The following is a 19,188-nucleotide window of genomic DNA, read 5'->3' as shown; positions in this document are numbered from 1 at the left end:
TTCAGCACATATTAACTTGTTTAGTACTGTAAACCTTATAAAGTAGGCCCTATCATATTCTATTGACTCTAAGACATTGTTTTCACATTTTAATATCTCTCAAGTCTGATGTGTCTTACAATCAATGAAACTGTACAACCAATACTGGCCAGATGGCAGTTATGATATAGTTGTCATTGCTTGTATAGACACAAACTTGATTATTCTAGTCAATAATATTATGTGAAATAAACAAAACATTTTTTCTTAAGTCAGAAAGTGATTTATGAAAAAGTGAACTATGAATGTGAACAAGTTTTGGTAATAGCTTAACCAATTTATTTTGCTTCTACTTTCTGTTCAATGTATATATGTGATGATATATAATAAAATCTATATCTAAGTAATTATTTAAGAGTCCTTTGAATAAGTATAAGACAAATACTCTTAGTGGCAAGAGAACCATAATTAATTGGCAATGGTCTTTCTTTCTGTTACCTCAAATAATGATGGATTTGTATCATAATATTAGAGTAAATGTTAAGCAAATATAAGGTAATACTAAGGCCATTAACTGCAGGGATAGACATTACATGAGCTTATTATTTAATAATGATTTTTAAACTTATTGCCTTTTTGACAAAGGAACATGTTTCATGGAAAGCTTTATCTAGATACTGGAATCTTTGACTATTAAAAGTAAAATGCAAATTTTTAAAGTACCAAGAAATTCTATAAGAAGTTTTGTATAGTACCTAACTAATTAATTTTAACTTTTCCACCCAAAATAATATTTTCTCATTACTTTCTTCAGTCTATGTCCACTCTTCTCTCTCTATAAGTAAACTGGGTGTATTTCCAAAGAGGTAGAGCAACTTACTTTGTAAACATTGATTCAGTGCATTAATAATATTTAGATGAGAACACATTTACTGCAAATTTACCCTCTCGGAGATGATTTTATCATAAATTATTTATTCATGACATGTCTTTAGTAAAGTATAACCATGATATTAATTCTTCTCTGGGTATTCTTTTGCGACCATGAACAGATACAGAGAAAATAATTAATGTGCTTCCCTCAAGAAAAGTAGCTTGCTACTCAGAGCTACTAGATTCTATTTATGAGTTTTAGTTTATTATTTCTAACTCAAATTTAAGGTAGATTATGTTGAACTCTAATTTAGGCTCTATGCTGTATGATTGTGAAATGTGTAGGAAAATAGAGCAACATGAACACAAGATCAGTCACTCAGTGGACAATGTCTTATCCCCAATATTATTCTTATTGATTTTCAAGCATTACAGATGCATTATCATGCTATGAAAGATAAGCAAATAATGTGATAATGATCTATAATAATATGTTTTTATCCTTTAAAGAACAGTAAAAAGAATTAAAGAAATAAAAGCTCCTGGTATAAGAAAGATAATCATTTAAATACACAAACCCACTAGAAATATGAAGTTGATTAAACATAACCTTACCTTTGCTTATGGGATCTATTATTCCATAGATATTTCAGTTAGATTTTAATGGAGGCATGATACAGTTAAACCACCCAAAATAAATGGGAATAAATGTGTCAACTGAAAAAGTTAACTTCTACTAACTATTAAGATATGCACAATAGTTTCACTTATGTTAGTCAAATATAAGAGTAGATTTTTTTATTGCAAGGAGTAATCATAACATTTTAATGTGTGTGCCTTTTGATACCTATTAAAATCTCAAAATTCAGTTTAAACATGAAAATTATTAAGTACAGCAATGCTATTTTAAAACCTTTTAACATATACTTGGTCCTAACAAATGTTTTTGTAATGTAATGACTATCTAAAATTAAAAATGCCACTGAAAATGAAGGTGTTCAAGACCTATGTAACAAGCACAAGCTATAAAAATGAACTGATTCTTCTCATATATAATAGTATTTCCACTGATCAATATCCACTACTGTATCCAATCATTAGCAGAGCACCCCCACATACACAAACACACAAAAATTTCATGTTTTTAAAAGAGTTGTCACAGAAATGAGTTTTGAGCTCTTATATGGAGAGGTAACATTAAAATTAAAGTCCTTTAGAGTTTCATTTTTGTGTTTTTAAGAGCCCCTGAATTCCAAGAGGTATTATTTGAAGGCAAGAAATTATTAATGGGCTTCTGGTATTTAAGATTATAACACAAAATTCTATGTGTGTGTTTATGAGACCGAAAGTTTCAAATAGCTAAGAATAAAACAGGAGTATGTCTGGTTTAATTAACACAATATATTTTTAAAATATTCAAAGATAATACTCATTTTAAAACAGTCCTTATATTTAGACAATCAACACAATTTCTGGAACAAAATTCTAGAAATACTAAAAAGGAAGAATCTTTCAAATGACCTTCATTTACTGTTACAGATAAATCGTCATTCTACTGTTCACAGGGATTCTTTGTGGTTTATAATAACTGAAGTCTAAACGCTTTAGAGAAAGCAACATCTCTATATAAAGAAAAAATATTGAGGTATTTTCCTTTTGGGAATGTTAGTGTTAATCTATTAGGTATGGCTGAATAAAGACAGATAAAAATACATTTTAACCTCCACTTACACAAAGTCTATAAATGGGATTATCACATTTGCTACCACTGTGTAGTTAAAAGTCTTTGGGTCACTAAAACCAAAATAACAATCTTTTAATAATTCAAAAATTACTAATTAAATAGACATCATCAAAACAACGTCATCTTTATTTTGGACATCAGCATATGATTGGTTTCGAAGACATTTGGAATTTTATATTTAAAAGACTTAATAAATTTATAAATGATAAAATTCCTCATAATACTTCTTAACATATGATACTGTAACATGACATGACCCTTCAACAGGACAGATTTTTAAATTTTCGTGGAGGTAGCAAATTAAATGCAAATATTATTATACTCTAAAAAGACTCATTACCTAGAAGATTTGCAAAGAAGGACATTAAATAGTGGATTATCAAGAGGGCACAATAACATTTAGAACCACAGATCACAACAGGTCCAGAGGTCCCTAACCTAGTTCACCCTTCCTAGTTTTCCTTCATTCTCAAATGTGCAACACATACTTTGAAAGATTTTGACTGCCAGTCAAAAATTAAATACACTTATATATTTTTTATTTAAAAATTTAAAAATCTTTATATATCTGTATTTTAAAAATTAAAGTAATTTCAGTTTGCCGGAGCATCCAATAATATGCAGTAAACATTACTATACTGAGGTCATAACTTAAGTAAAAATAATTTGTCATTTTGATAAGAGTGAAAGTTTCATAATTAAATGAACAATTCCCAACATTTTTCTCAAATATTTAATAGCTTATAAACTTTAGTCATTAAATATAAACATTCCTACAGTTCCAGGAACCTCTAACTGAGATTAAGCTATATCAGATCAGATCAGTCGCTCAGTCGTGTCCGACTCTCCACGACCCCATGAATCACAGCACGCCAGGCCTCCCTGTCCATCACCAACTCCCGGAGTACACCCAAACTCATGTCCACAGAGTCGGTGATGCCATCCAGGCATCTCATTCTCCGTCGTCCCCTTCTCCTCCCACCCCCAACCTTTCCCAGCATCAGAGTCTTTTCCAGTGAGTCAAGTCGCATGAGGTGGCCAAAGTATTGCAGTTTCAGGTGCAATACAATCTCTTGAAAGGAAAGCAAATTCAATTAGACCACTTACCCAGCTAGTTAATGGCAGAGTTGTACACTGATCTTTCCACAATGCTATATTTATATAGTTATATTTTATAAACTGTACAAATCAGATACTTAAACATTGCTAATCATAATGAAGTATGAACCCAGTCTCCCTGATTGCTCCTGACCTCTTTTTTTTTATTATTTTTATTGGAGGCTAATTATTTTACAATATTATATTGGTTGGTTTTGCCATACATTGACATGAATCCGCCCCGGGTGTACATGAGTTCCCCCTCCCGAACCCCCCTCCCACCTCCCTCCTCCCTTTATCCTCCCTCTGGGTCATCCCCGCACAGCAGCCCCGAGCATCCTGTAACATGCAACCCTGAACTGGTGATTCGTTTCACATATGACAACATACGTGTTTCAATGCCATTCTCCCAAATCATCCCACCCTCACCCTCTCCCACAGAGTCCCAAAGACTGTTCTATACATCTGTGTCTCTTTTGCTGTCTTGTATACAGGGTTATCATTTGCATCTTTCTAAATTCCATATATATGCGTTAGTATATTGTATTGGTGTTTTTCTTTCTGGCTTACTTCACTCTGTATAATAGGCTCTAGTTTCATCCACCTCATTAGAACTGGTTCAAATGCATTCTTTTTAATGGCTGAGTAATACTCCATTGTGTATATGTACCAAAGCTTTCTTATCCATTCGTCCTGACCTCTTTTTTAATGAATAGAGGCATAAAATGTCACTTGTTCGCTTCCGTTATGGAAGGTCTTCAAACTATTTCACTTGATTTTCATTTGTTTTACCCTTCCTGAATCTATACTTTTACCTTAACAAATTGCCTAGCATGTGTAGGAGATTTTTGACTTCTACACAGAACTCTCTTTGCAAAATATTTATATATTTACACTTTAAAAACTCCTTTTAAATCATATTACTTTTTGTCATAGTATCATACCAAGTAAATTCTCATTGACATTGCACTGACCATATGCAGAAAATCAGAAATGTGGAGGAAATTAGGATCAGTAATTTACATGCAGGGAAGTGGTTTCAAGTTTGCAAACATAGATAGGCACTGGATATTTGAAAATAGAATAATTAAGAACTCATATTATTTACTAATTCTATAGTTTGGAATATTCTGGATTGTTTTTAAACATAATCTTTTAATATGTGAAATTAAGTAGGTAAGCAATTATATCTTTGCTATACATCACTGCACAAAATTAAACATATAAAAATATACGGGGCAATGCAACAGGAAATAGAATGCTAATAATACTAATATTAATAGTAATAGACTAAAATAATATTGATAAAAACAGAAACTTGCTTTTCCATTATATAAAGCATAGAACAATAAATCTACTATACACTTGGGGTCCTCACATTATAATATTTCTTTGCTCTTTTCAATTACCTAATATATACAAAATTAATAAACTATATTTGTATAATATATTTATATCATAAGCTGTTGTTCCATACGACTATTACATTTTTATCAATTTTAAGAGTATACAGATACACATGATTAATTCGGCTATAGTAATGTATCATATTGAGGGGCAATACAGACATACTTGGATTATCAGATACCTATGAAATGGAAACAATTTGATTAACAAAAAATTCTGAGATACAAACCAAAAAATTAATATTTATTGCCCAGAATATTCCTTTAAATTGTAAGAGTTATAAAAATAAATCATGTTTTTATAATATAACTACCTAAATTAAAGTGATTGAAGGCTATTTAATCAATAAAAGTAATATTTGTATTCACTATAAATTCTAACACTATTTAAAAAAACTGCTTTCAACTAAACAATGCTTCTACAGACATGGATTTAAAATGACAGTGGCAAATTTTGCTCTAAAGCTTAAAAAATGCTAGATTGACTTGTTCAATCTTAATAAATGAAATTGATTTCAAAAATTCTATTTGAAACAAGCATGTCAATTAAGCACTATAGATCCATATGTTTGTCTGAATCTTTAAACAAAACATTAAGTAATATTACTATTACCTCTCTCCGCCGAGAAGCCCAACATGTTTGCTTGATCTTCCATACCACAGCAGCCACCAATAATAAAGATAAAAAACAACTAGAAAATAAAATACAAATAAATTTTGTTTTAAACACTTGTAATATATCATGAAATAATAAAAGAATATGTAGAATATTTTAAAATATATTTAAGTAATCACTTTGCCTTGGTAAATATTTAAGAAAAAAAGGGTAAATTAGAAATTTTTAAAACATTCTCAAGTAAAATCAAAGTATATAGGTGGAGAAATTATTTATACCCCTTGAGTTACAGTATAGTCTATCTCTCAGATCTTCTCTGTCAGAAGGAATGTAACTTTATAATTCTGTTGGTTTTACATAGCAATAAATCTATCTAGAATTGCTGCTGCTGCTGCTGCTAAGTCGCTTCAGTCATGTCCGACTCTGTGCAACCCTATAGACGGCAGCCCACTAGGCTCCTCTGTCCCTGGGATTCTCCAGGCAAGAACATTGGAGTGGGTTCCCAGTACTGAGTCATAAATTCTGGCAATTTTATAAATTTAAAGATCACACATTTATTCATTTTAAATTATCAGCAACTATCTTATATCTGAGAATATTCCTACAGTTCTGAACTGAAGGTGATCTAGCCCTTTCCCCTCTGCCACTGCCCCGGACCTGGGACATTTAAAAACGTCTAGATACGTATTGCTTTGGACTGCAGTTTTAGAGAAGACTCTGACAGCAAGATCAAACCAGTCAATCCTAAAGGAAATCAGTCCTGAATATTCATTGAAAGGACTGATGCTGAAGCTGAAGCTCCAATTTTTTGGCCACTGATGTGAAGAACTGACTCATTGGAAAAGACTCTGATGCTGGGAAAGATTGAGGGCAGGATGATAAGGGGACTGCAGAGGATGAGATGGTTGGATGGCATCACTGGCTCTATGGACATGAGTTTGAGCAAACTCCAGAGATGGTGAAAGACAAGGAAGACTTGCGTGCTATAGTTCCCGGGATCGCAAAGAACTGGACATGATTTAGCAACTGAACAATAAGATACATGTCTGATCATCACACTGGGAGAGAAGTACAACTATACTCTAGTGAGTACAGCCAGGGATGCTACTAAGTATCCTTAAAGGCAAAGGACTGCCCCCAGTGACAAAGAATTATTCAATCCAAAACATCAGTTGTACTGAAGTTGACAATCCCTGTATATGCTAATGTGTAAATTAAGAAATAATTCAGTTACAATGTATATACCTGTGGTCAATATGTATGAAGTACAATATGCCACAGACAATGATAATGGAGACTATACATTTTTAGCAGTAATTTGAGACTGATAAATCGCAAAATAACAGATTTATGTGAATATGATTAATCAACCCCAGCCATACATTACTGCTTCTTTTCTCATCCTTTGCTCTGTGGTCAAAGATTATGCTATCAAAAGACCCAGAAGTGAATGGAATAGGACCACTACAAATTCACCGGCCACTGGTCATTACAAAAAAAACCCTGGTCTTCACTCCTAAATGATAATTGTTGTATTCATCAACTGATTCACTCATAAGCAGTGTAAATGTTGACACTTTCTTCTCTTGTCAAATCCTTAAATATATTTTTCTCCTTAAATATATTTTTTTCTCCTTGCCTCACCTAGAGATCTTAGAATATCTTTCAATGATGATGACAAAGACAACTCTAACACCGGTACACTGAGTAGGACCACATTCCAGATAAGTGCTGGGTATGTCATACTACTCTAAGAACATTTCCAGATAGGATATACTATTCTCATTTTAGAAAAGAACAATCCAATGCTCAGAAAAGTTCAAAGTAAGTTGCTTACAGTCATACAGAGAGTTCAAGTGATAGAGCAAAAATTCAAAATGAGCCACGTAAGCCTCAAACTCTTTCCTCCCCACCTGTTAGGAACTCTGAGCTTGCACACTATCTCACAACCAGTTGTTTTACATATTCCCCAGGATCAACCACCGAAGTGCCTTTCTGTTTTTTTCATAATTGTCTTTCTCCCAAATATTTATAAACTCATTTGCTTTGTCTAAATTCAAATTTTCAGAAGTGCTCAAGTCCCACATCTCCTAAAAAATAAAAAGCAATAACCCTATTTTATTAATCCTGAAGCTTTCTCTAGTTGACTGAGCAAGTGGTCCACATAGCTACCGCCATGTCAATCTACTCATAACCTAGTCTTATTTAGTAGCTAAAGCTGAAACTACAATACTTTGGCCACCTCATGCGACGAGTTGACTCACTGGAAAAGACTCTGATGCTGGGAAAGGTTGGGGGCGGGAGGAGAAGGGGACGACGGAGAATGAGATGGCTGGATGGCATCACCGACTCTGTGGACATGAGTTTGAGTGTACTCAGGGAGTTGGTGATGGACAGGGAGGCCTGGCGTGCTGTAATTCATGGGGTCGCGAAGAGTCGGACACGACTGAGCGACTGAACTGAACTGAACTGAAGTTGGTATCTAATTTTTATACTAATAAAACTGTTAGTATTGATAATTAACATTTACATAATATGCAATATTTTAGTGACTACTTTCCTCACTTATTAAAATTTAAATAAAATAGTCTTTTCTCTATCAACTGACTTCTACTTCTCAACTGACAATACCAACCATCCATTCTTTTCCTTCTGAACACTATTTTCTTGGCTTCCTTTCATCCTTCCTGACACACTATGGGGTCAACGAAGGTAGACTGCATTCCTGATTCCTTCCTTTAAACTATGGGCATCCCTGAAACTTTACTCACAAAACCACGCTGCTATCTACTGCTCTCAGAGAAAGAGGTCAGTTACTCGCATGGCTTCAACAGAGACCTCAAATGGAATCATTTCCAAATAAAAGTCATTAAACCTGCCAAAGTGAGAGCATCCTATCATTAGAAGAGACCTATGTGGTGTTGGAGAAGACTCTTGAGAGTCCCTTGGACTGCAAGGAGATCCAACCAGTCCATTCTAAAGGAGATCAATCCTGGGTGTTCACTGGAAGGACTGATGCTAAAGCTGAAACTCCAATACTTTGGCCACCTCATGTGAAGAGTTGACTCACTGGAAAAGACTCTGATGCTGGGAGGGATTGGGGGCGGGAGGAGAAGGGGACGACGGAGAATGAGATGGCTGGATGGCATCACCGACTCGATGGACATGAGTTTGAGTGAACTCCAGGAGTCGATGATGGACAGGGAGGCCTGGCGTGCTGTGATTCATGGGGTCGCGGGTAGTCAGACATGACTGAGCGACTGAACTGAAACTGAACTGAACAAAATTGGTTAATTGATTTGAATATCTTATCATTTTTTCTGAAACTGAATGCCTTTTTTGGCATTATTATCCTTATGGCAAATTAAATACTTCATAAAGCTTTTTTATATCTACTAAACTACACAGCAAATAAAACTTACAGTTCTTAGTAAAAATCTACATAAAATAAAACCCAATTAATTAAGGATTTTCACTTTATTAAAAGGTAAACAAATAAATGAAAACACTTGGACAGCATAATTGAAATGTTACACTCATCCTTTTGCGACTGTTAGAAAATGCCAGCATCTACTGACAATCCTGGAAGCCTGAAGAATGACAACATTTTCATCAGTCTAATTTCACTGGTGGCACAGTGCCCTTCGTATCACTCTGCCCCTTCCACCTGTTCCCTTTTGCACACTGAACTTTAAGTGAGGGATAAATGAACTTTATATTATTATTTGTATGTATCTAAAGTGACAAAGATTCTGGGTTTATCTGCTCCAATTACCTTTTCCCTAATATATTTCTTAGGTCAAAGGTCTTAATGGACAACATCAAACATCCTTTAATCTGATATTGCAGCAAGTTTGTCAGAGAAAAATTAGTTTTGCTGCTGTCTTTCATATCTTTTTGTCTATTGTATTTTACAATAGCTTAGATTGTTCCTTGGTTATCGGTATCGTGGAGTGGGGCACGGGTACAAGAGGTAACTGAGCTGTCTTTTTTTTTCTTTTAAGTCTGCTATATAATAGTCTAGAAGATGGGAACTATTAAACACCCTTCAAAAAATCCTCCCAATGGAAACAGGAAAAACAGAAAAGAAAAGAAACTCTTAAAAGCAAATATATAAGCTGCTGCTGCTGCTGCTGCTGCTGCTGCTAAGTCACTTCAGTCGTGTCCGACTCTGTGTGACCCCATAGACGGAAGCCCACCAGGCTCCCCTGTCCCTGGGATTCTCCAGGCAAGAACACTGGAGTGGGTTGCCATTTCCTTCTCCAAATATATAAGCTACAGGGATTTAAAAAAAAAGGAAACATAGGAACTCAGGGAGAGATATTTCAGTAATTTGATATGAACCTTCATAAAATGGTCATTATGGAAAAGATTCTTAATGTGAAAAAATAAGGAAGTCATTAGGTACTCTCGTTTAGGGAAAATTAAAAAGAATTCAAGAAAAGTAACACGGTGTGGTGTAAGGTTATATTGTAAAGCAGGGTTTTAGTGACAAAGAAATACTCTCTAGTGGTAATCTAGTCAGCCAAATGCAAAAAGAGATAATATTGTCAAGATTTTATAGAAATGTAGGTTAAGTGATCATAAAATTTGTCTTAAATACATTTTTTAAAAGATGCTTTTATTTCTCTGAAAAAAATGTACAAACTAGGGAATTGTTTTGAAATACAGAAACATAATATTATAAAAACTCATTTACTTCTTAATTACTACTATTGCAGAAAATATATTTTAACGCTTTTAAAAACACCTTGCTAACATTTGAAGGATATTTTTGTCTTAACCAACTAAAATGTTCACAAAGTAAATTATCAACTTAGAATGCAATACATCTGCATATTAAAAAAATTTACTTGTTTCCATCATCATATTTGCAAAGATGAAAACCCAGCAAAGCATAGGGGGTGAAACTGGAGAAGTAATATGTTCACAGCATAAATTGCTACAAACGTTTTTGAGGGTTAATAAGCAACAGTTAATACTTTGGCCACCTCATGCGACGAGTTGACTCACTGGAAAAGACTCTGATGCTGGGAAAGGTTGGGGGTGGGAGGAGAAGGGGACAACAGAGAATGAGATGGCTGGATGGCATCACCGACTCTGTGGACATGAGTTTGAGTGTACTCCGGGAGTTGGTGATGGACAGGGAGGCCTGGCGTGCTGTGATTCATGGGGTCGCGGAGAGTCGGACACGACTGAGCGACTGAACTGAACTGAACTGAACTACACTTTCAAACGCACTGTCAGTTAAGATGATTTCAAATACAAGTAACACAAGCTAACACAAAATGGGATAAACGGTCGTGGAATTAAAACACTGCCTCCTATGAACTGAAGTATGTTCTCCCCTAATATGAATTGAAAGCCCTAACACCCAACATGACTATATTTGGAGACAGGTGATTCAGGAGATAATTAGGTTAAATAAAGTCATAAGCAAGGGAACCAGATGCAACAGGATTAGTCTTCCTATAAGTAGAGACTCTAGAGAGTGTCTTCACTCCCACACTTTCTCCCTCTCCCTTTACTGCCCCCCTGCCCGTCTCTCCCTCTTCCCATGGATACACACTGAGGAAAGGCCAAGGGAGCGTACAGGGAGAAAGTGGCCATCTGAAAGCCAGTAAGTGGCCCACATCAAAAACCAACCATGCCGGCAACCTGATCTGGGACTTGCTGGCTTCCAGAACTCTGAGATAACAGATTTCTGTTGAGATAACAGATTTCTGTTGTTTGTGTTCAGTTTCATGTTTGTTACAGCAGCATGAGCTGACTAAGACAGATTTTCGGATCAAATATCTACAAATACAGAAACAGCTTTGGAAGTGAGTAATGGGTAGAGAAGCTGGGGGGATTTTGAGGTGTATTCTGGAAAAAGCTTTGATTGCTATGAAAGGATCACTGATAGAAACAGATATTAAAGCCAAGTACGATGTAATCTCAAAAAACAGGAAAGCTAGAAAGAAGCTTCTCTGAGAAGCTTCCATTTCTCAGAGAACACATAAATAATCAAGACCAGAATGCTGATATTCATAAAGACATTGAAGGCCATTCTGGTAAAGTTTCAGATGCAAACAAGCAATAGGTTATTGGAAAATGGAGAAAAGGTCATCTTTGCTATAAAATGGCAAAGAACTTGGCTGAACTTTGTTCTAGTGTTTTGTGGAAGGTAGAACTTGAAAGCATTAAAATTGAATATTTAGCATAGGAGGTTCCAAAGTATTGAAGATGTAGCTTTGGTCCTCCTTATTGCATATAGATAAACTCAAGAGGAGAGAGATGAATTGAGGTAGGAATTAATAAGCAAAAGAGAACCAGAATTTGGAGATTTTGAAAATTCTCAGTCTATCTATATTGCAAAAAAGAGGGGGACAAAGCTTGTTCTGAAGAGAACACTAAGTGAGTGGCTGAAGAACCATTTTATAAAAACATCATGGGTGTGACTCATGGAATTAATCAGCCACTTCAACGTAAGCCAGGAACAGAGAAGTGATAATAGCAGGGGAGATACCATGAGTTTAAAGGAAACAGAGGAAACAAGATGGAATGAAAGAAGGTGGTAAGATTTCTTTGATTCTGTAGGATGGGAACATAAGGCTGTTCAGCTGGGAACATGCTTTATCCTTTAAGAAAAGGGAAGAATGACTCCAAAGGTGAATCAGAGATCTTTAGGGCTCCTACTCACACCACAGGCCTAGGGGATAAGAATGGTTGCTCCTCAGTTTCAGAGTGTGGAGTCTGGTTTTGCGGGACCAGGATGCCACCACCAAGGGCCTTGGGGCCAAGGCTGCAGCCACTGCTGCAGCATCGGGGTCACCTCATCAAGCCAAAGCAGCAGGGTCACTCCATAGAGCTATGGGGGTGACACTGCCACTCAGGGGACCTGGAGGTAGAACACTGAACCAAAGAAGATGATTCTCAAATCTTTAAGGTCTGATGGAGCTAGTCTTGCTAGGTTTTAGACTTTTGTGGGACCCATGCCTTTCTTCCTTTACTTTTCTCCCTGTTGAAATGGGAATATCTATTCCGTGCCTATCCCATCATGGTATTTTGGAATAATATAACTGGCCTGGTAGCACGGGCTCATGACTAGAGAGGAATTTTGCCCAAGGTTAAATGATATCCCCCAATCTCACTCACATTTGATTTAGATGATATTTCGTTGAGACTTTATAGACTTCAGTGTCGATTCTGGAATGAGTGAAGCCTTTGCGGCTTGCTGGGATTGAATAAATGTACTTTGCATGCAAAAAGGAGATGATCTAGGGGGCTAGAGGCAGAATGCTACAAATGCTCCTCCCAAATCTGTATGTTGAAGCCCTAAACCCCAATGTGATTACATTTAGAAGGAAGAATTTTTGGATGTAACTAAGGCTGTGCATGCATGCTAAGTCGCTTCAGTCATGTTCACCTCTTTGCGACCCTATGGACTGACTGTAGCTCACCAGGATCCTCTGTCCATGGGATTCTCCAGGCAAGAATAGGGGAGTGGGTTGCCAGGCCCTCCTCCAGGGATCGAACCAGCTTCTCTTATGTCCCCTGCATTGGCAGGTGGTACTTTTACCACTAGTGCCACCTGGGAAGCCCCAAGTAACTAAGGTTAAATGCAGTCATAATGGTGGAGCCCTGAGACAACAGAATTAGTGCCCTTATATCAAAAGACACCATAGAGCTTGTGCTCTCTCTCCAAGCACTGGTACCAAGAAAAAGTCCAGAAGAACACACACCAAGAAGGCAGTCATCTGCAGGCCAAGAAGAAAGCTCTCACCAGACGCCAGTTATGCTGGCACTCGGATCTCAGACTTCCCAGTCTCCAAACTGTGAGATTATAAAACTTCTGCTGTTACAGTCACTCAGTCTGTCAGTCGTTTACAGGAGCCTGAACAGACCCTCCTCAAAGTAAAGAAGAAGAAGAACTTGCAGGTCTGTTCTGGCCAGGGCTTTGGCTACATTTCTCTCTGTTTTCTGAACTATACACTCTGTTGTGCATCAGCTTAATTCTCAGGCTTGTTTTCCTCTCAGATACAAAAACGAATGTAGCAGTTTCAGATTTACATCGCACACAATCATGCACACCCACTATTCCCCAATCATTTGGTGAACTGAAGGCTATGAACTTACTGGCTTTCGCCCACCCATGACGCTGGTGGGAGATCAATTCCTCCCAAATTGAATCATCACTACATAGCCACGTGGAAGGAATTAAATGAAGTTGGGAAAGAATCCATAAAATCTACTACAGATATCATTTATGAAAAATTTGTAGAAAAATATCAAAATGAACGCCCCCAAATTGCTAACAGACCGAAAAATCTACAGAGCACATTTGTTAACTATACATTCCTTTCTTGAAATATTTTACAGAAAATAGAGTGCTCTAAAGCCTCGCTGGCAAACTATTAAAAAGGCAAGCAACATATCATAGGGAAGACATTCCTGGTTAACTCCTCCTATAACAAATCATGTATGTGGATAACACCTTATTCTTACAAACTTACAAAAAATTATAAAGGTCAATGTGTACAGTATTCTTTTCTACACTTAACCTTTACTTAAAGCACACCTTTTGAAACCATGTAGATAGGATAAAAGTTTCAAATAAAAAATGTTCTAAATACTTTAAAAGAAGTAAACACTGTTTTTAAACAGTTTTCCTAAAACATTAACGCCCAGCACACATAGAGAAATGATAAATCCACAACTCAATGAATTATCCCAAAGAAAATATATCCATGTAACCACCAGCTGGGGCTTCCCAGGTAGCGCTAGTGGTAAAAAGAACCCGCCAGTCAGAGGACATAAGAGACATGGGTTCCATCTCTGGGCACGTAAATTCCCCTGGAGGATGGCATGGCAACCCACTCCAGTATTCTTGCCTGGAGAATCCCAAGGACAGAGGAGCCTGGCAGGCTACAGTCCATAGGCTCCCAAAGAGTCCGACATGACTGAAATGACTCAGCACGTATGCAAGAAACCACAAAAGTACAAATAGTACTTTACCCATCCCCTCTTCCTCATAGGTCACTATCATAAAAACTTTTAGCACCACAGTTTGTTTCTGTCTATTTCTGAACTTTATACAAATGTAACCTTTAAATCTAATTTTTTTTCTAGCTTCTTTTGTTCAACACTTTGTTGATGAATGCCATCCATACTGTTCTTTGAGGATTAATCTGTTCTTTTTCATTGCTCCATATTCTATTAGTTTTAGGTATTTGGGTTATGCCAAGGTTTTAGCTATTTGAAACACACTACTATAAATGTGTTTAACGTGACCTTTGATGGAATGTAATAGCTGGATCAACAGAGGATGTGCAAACTTAACTTTACAATATAGTCAAATTATTTTCAAAGTTGCTGCACCAAATTCTAGACTACCAGAAGTGTTTACAGTTCCACGACCTCTCCAACATTTGATCTGTATAGTCAACAAAGGTCCGTATAGTCAAAGCCATGGTTTTTCCAGCAGTCATGCATGGATAAGAGAGCTGGCCCATAAAAAAAAGGCTGAGTGTCGAAGAATTGATCCCTTTGAACTGTGGTGTTAGAGAAGACACTTAAAAGTCCCTTGGACAGCAAGGAGATCAAACCAGTCAATCCTAAAGGAAATCAACACTGAATATTCATTTGAAAGACTGATGCTGAAGCTGAAGCTCCAATACTTTGGCCACCTGATACAAAGAGCCAACTCTCTGGAAAAGACTCTGATGCTGGGAAAGACTGAGGACAGGAGGAGAAGGGGGCAAGACAGGATGAGATGGTTGGATGGTATCACCGGCTCAATGGACATGAGTTTGAGTAAACTCCAGGAGATGGTGAAGGACAGGGAAGTCTGGTGTGCTGCAATCCACGGGGTCACAAAGATTTGTACACAATTGAGTGACTAACAAACAAAATTTTGTTCTTTCCAGCCACTATGATAGGTGAACAGTAAATAGTACTAGATTGTGGTTTTAATTTGCATTCCCTGATAAAAACTAAATGGAGTGCATTTTTATATTTTGTTAGCCACTTTTATATCCTTTTTCATTAAGTGCTTGTTCAAGTCTATTGCCATTTTAGGGGAGAGGACCAACCTAGATAGCATATTAAAAAGAAGAGACATTACTTTGCCCACCAAGGTCCGTCTAGTCAAGGCTATGGTTTTCCCGTGGTCATGTATGGATGTGAGAGTTGGACTGTGAAGAAAGCTGATCGCCGAAGAATTGATGCTTTTGAACTGTGGTGCTGGAGAAGACTCTTGAGAGTCCCTTGGACTGCGAGGAGATCCAACCAGTCCATTCTAAAGGAGATCGATCCTGGGTGTTCATTGGAAGGACTGATGCTGAAGCTGAAGCTCCAATACTTTGGCCACCTCATGTGTCGAGTTGACTCACTGGAAAAGAGTCTGATGCTAGCAGGGATTGGTGGTGGGAGGAGACGGGGACGACAGAGAATGAGATGGCTTGATGGCATCACCGACTTGATGGACATGAGTTTGAGTGAACTCCGGGAGTTGGTGATGGACAGGGAGGCCTGGCGTGCTGTGATTCATGGGGTTGCAAAGAGTCGGACATGACTGAGCGACTGAACTGAACTGAGTGAGAGTTAAGACTGTTTTTTCTTGACTTACACGTTATAAGCTGTGACTATAAGGCCTCTGTCCTTTATATAGGATGTGAGTATTTTGTATTACTGGATGGCTTGCTTTCGCATGATACTAAAGACATCGTCTTTTTTTTTTTAAGTTTTTATTTTATTTTATTTATTATATTGGTTGGTTTTGCCATACATTGACATGAATCCGCCCTGGGTGTACACGAGTTCCCCTTCCTGAACCCCCCTCCCACCTCCCTCCTCCCCTTATCCTCCCTCTGGGTCATCCCCGTGCACCAGCTCTGAGTATCCTGTATCATGTGTCAAACCTGGACTGGTGACTTGTTTCACATATGACAACATACATGTTTCAATGCCATTCTCACAAATCATCCCACCCTCGTCCTCTCCCACAGAGTCCAAGACTGTTCTATACATCTGTGTCTCCTTTGCTGTCTCGTATACAGGGTTATCATTACCATCTTTCTAAATTCCATATATATGCATTAGTATACTGTATTGGTGTTTTTCTTTCTGGCTTACTCCACTCTGTATAATAGGCTCCAGTTTCATCCACCTCATTAGAACTGATTCAAACTGCATTCTTTTTGATGGCTGAGTAGTACTCCATTGTGTATATGTACCAAGGCTTTCTTATCCATTCGTCTGCAGATGGACATCTAGGTTGCTTCCATGTCCTGGCTATTATAAACAGTGCTGCGATGAACACTGGAGTACATGTGTCTCTTTCAATTCTGGTTTCCTCAGTGTGTATGCCCAGGAGTGCGATTGCTGGATCATATGGAAGTCTACAGGCAATAAATGCTGGAGAGGGTGTGGAGAGAAAGGAAGCCTCTTACACTGTTGGTGGGAATGCAAACTAGTACAGCCACTATGGAGAACAGTGTGGAGATTCCTCAAAAAACTGGAAATAAAGACATCTTCTGATGACAAAAATTGTTAGTTTTACTGTAATTTTATTGATGTGCTTTGTGTGTTCTGTTTATTTCCAAGGACGTGAAGAATTCCCATATTATTCTCTAGATACTTCATTGTTCTCCCTTTCTTCCTGGAATTTATTTTTATTATTTTTATGAGGTAGAAGTCAAATGTTACTTCTCTCAATAAGGATGGTTAACAGATCCAACATGTAATAAAGTTTTTCTTTAAGATATGAATAAATATTGACAGACACTCGCTGACTTGCTAACCAAGCTGAAGAATGGCCCTCTTCCATCACAGCCCTCTCTGATGTATCAAACTTACAGAGGGACTGAGGTCTTACTTTATCCTATAGAGATGTTGGTATTATTATAGAGATATTTTATTTTAGGTATCTGTAGGCTGTGCTTAATGTACCCAAAGCCTTTTCAGTTCTATTTGAGTCTGTCCTGTGGGTTCTGTCTAAGGCCTGGGAAGAGGTCTAACCATTAGTCACCTCTTTCTGTATGCTAATTAGGAAAAGAGCCTCACATGGAAGATTCCAGAAGTTCAACATTCAGTTCAGTTCAGTTCAGCGCAGTTGCTCAGTCGTGTCCAACTCTTTCCAACAGACCCCATGGGCTGCATGCAGCACGCCAGGCTTCCCTGTCCATCACCAACTCCTAGAGCTTGTATAAACTCATGTTAATCGAGTCAGTGATGCTATCCAACCATCTCATTCTCTGCCATCCACTTCTCCTTCTGCCTCAATCTTTCCATCATCAGGGTCTTTTTCAATGAGTCAGTTTTTCACATCAGAGGGCCAAAGTACTGGAGCTTCAGCTTCAGCATCAGTCATTCTAATGAATATTCAGAACTGATTTCCTTTAGGATTGACTGGTTTGATCATTTTGCTGTTCAAGGAACTCTCAGGAGTCTTCTCCCACATCACCGTTGAAAAGCATCAATTCTTTGGTGCTCAGCTTTCTTGATGCTCCAACTCTCACATCCATACATGACTACCAGAAAAGCCATAACTTTGACTATACAGGCCTTTGTTGTATAAAGTTCAACTTTCTGGGATGGCTTTCCTTTCTCTATTTCCCAAAATTTTCCTGGACTTGACTTTTCCTTCCTCTGGCACATAACTACATAACTACCCACTTCTGTGACTGGACCACATTCTGTGTTGGGAGGACAGAGAAGAGGGAAAAGCAATGGACTTGTATAGACTCTTTTATGATCACAGTTCCACATTTCCTAGAAGACTCGCAACTCTTGGAGATCTTGCTCTAGCAGCTTTCCACTCCCAGGCATTTTAGCTGCAGCTAATGTCACTGCCTCAAGGCTGCTTGGAATTGGGGATGAGTAAATTTTTGACGGAATGAAGCAGGGCAAAGGCTAATAGAGTTTTGTCAAGAGAATGCACGGGTCATAGCAAACACCCTCTTCCAACAACACAAGAGAAGACTGTACACATGGACATCACCAGATGGTCAACACCGAAATCAGACTGATTATATTCTTTGCAACCAAAGATGGAGAAGCTGTATACAGTTAGCGAAAACAAGACCAGGAGCTGACTGTGGCTCAGATCATGAACTCCTTATTGCGAAATTCAGACTTAAATTGAAGAAAGTAGGGAAAACCACTAGACCATTCAGATATGAACTCAATCAAATCCCTTATGATTATACAGTGGAAGTGAGAAATAGATTTAAGGGACTAGATCTGATTGATAGAGTGCCTGATGAACTATGGATGGAGGTTCGTGACATTGTACAGGAGACAGGGACCAAGACCATCCCCATGGAAAAGAAATGCAAAAGAGCGAAATGGCTGTCTGAGGAGGCCTTACAAATAGCTGTGAAAAGAAGAGAGGCGAAAAGCAAAGGAGAAAAGGCAAGATATAAGCATCTGAATGCAGAGTTTCAAAGAATAGCAAGGAGAGATAAGAAAGCCTTCCTCAGTGATCAATG

The 19,188-nt window shown here is 37.5% G+C and overlaps 1 protein-coding gene across 2 annotated transcripts in view; it reads right to left on the bottom strand.

Annotated features, from left to right (window-relative positions):
* Positions 1-19,188, bottom strand: part of ATRNL1 (attractin like 1) — an 843,932-nt gene that overhangs the window by 450,919 nt on the left and 373,825 nt on the right. For both annotated transcript variants that reach the window (XR_016038801.1, XM_055424575.2), the window contains exon 26: positions 5,714-5,792. Coding sequence is in view for 1 of the 2 variants with exons in the window: in XM_055424575.2 (XP_055280550.2) it covers positions 5,714-5,792 (79 nt within the window). In the remaining variant the exon portion in view is untranslated. The remainder of the gene's footprint in view (positions 1-5,713; positions 5,793-19,188) is intronic.

Source organism: Moschus berezovskii, chromosome 12 (assembly GCF_049115385.1).
Source record: "Moschus berezovskii isolate FMDL1 chromosome 12, NW_MosBer_1.0, whole genome shotgun sequence".
Taxonomy (NCBI): domain Eukaryota; kingdom Metazoa; phylum Chordata; class Mammalia; order Artiodactyla; family Moschidae; genus Moschus; species Moschus berezovskii.
This window is presented reverse-complemented; position numbering and strand designations above follow the sequence as displayed.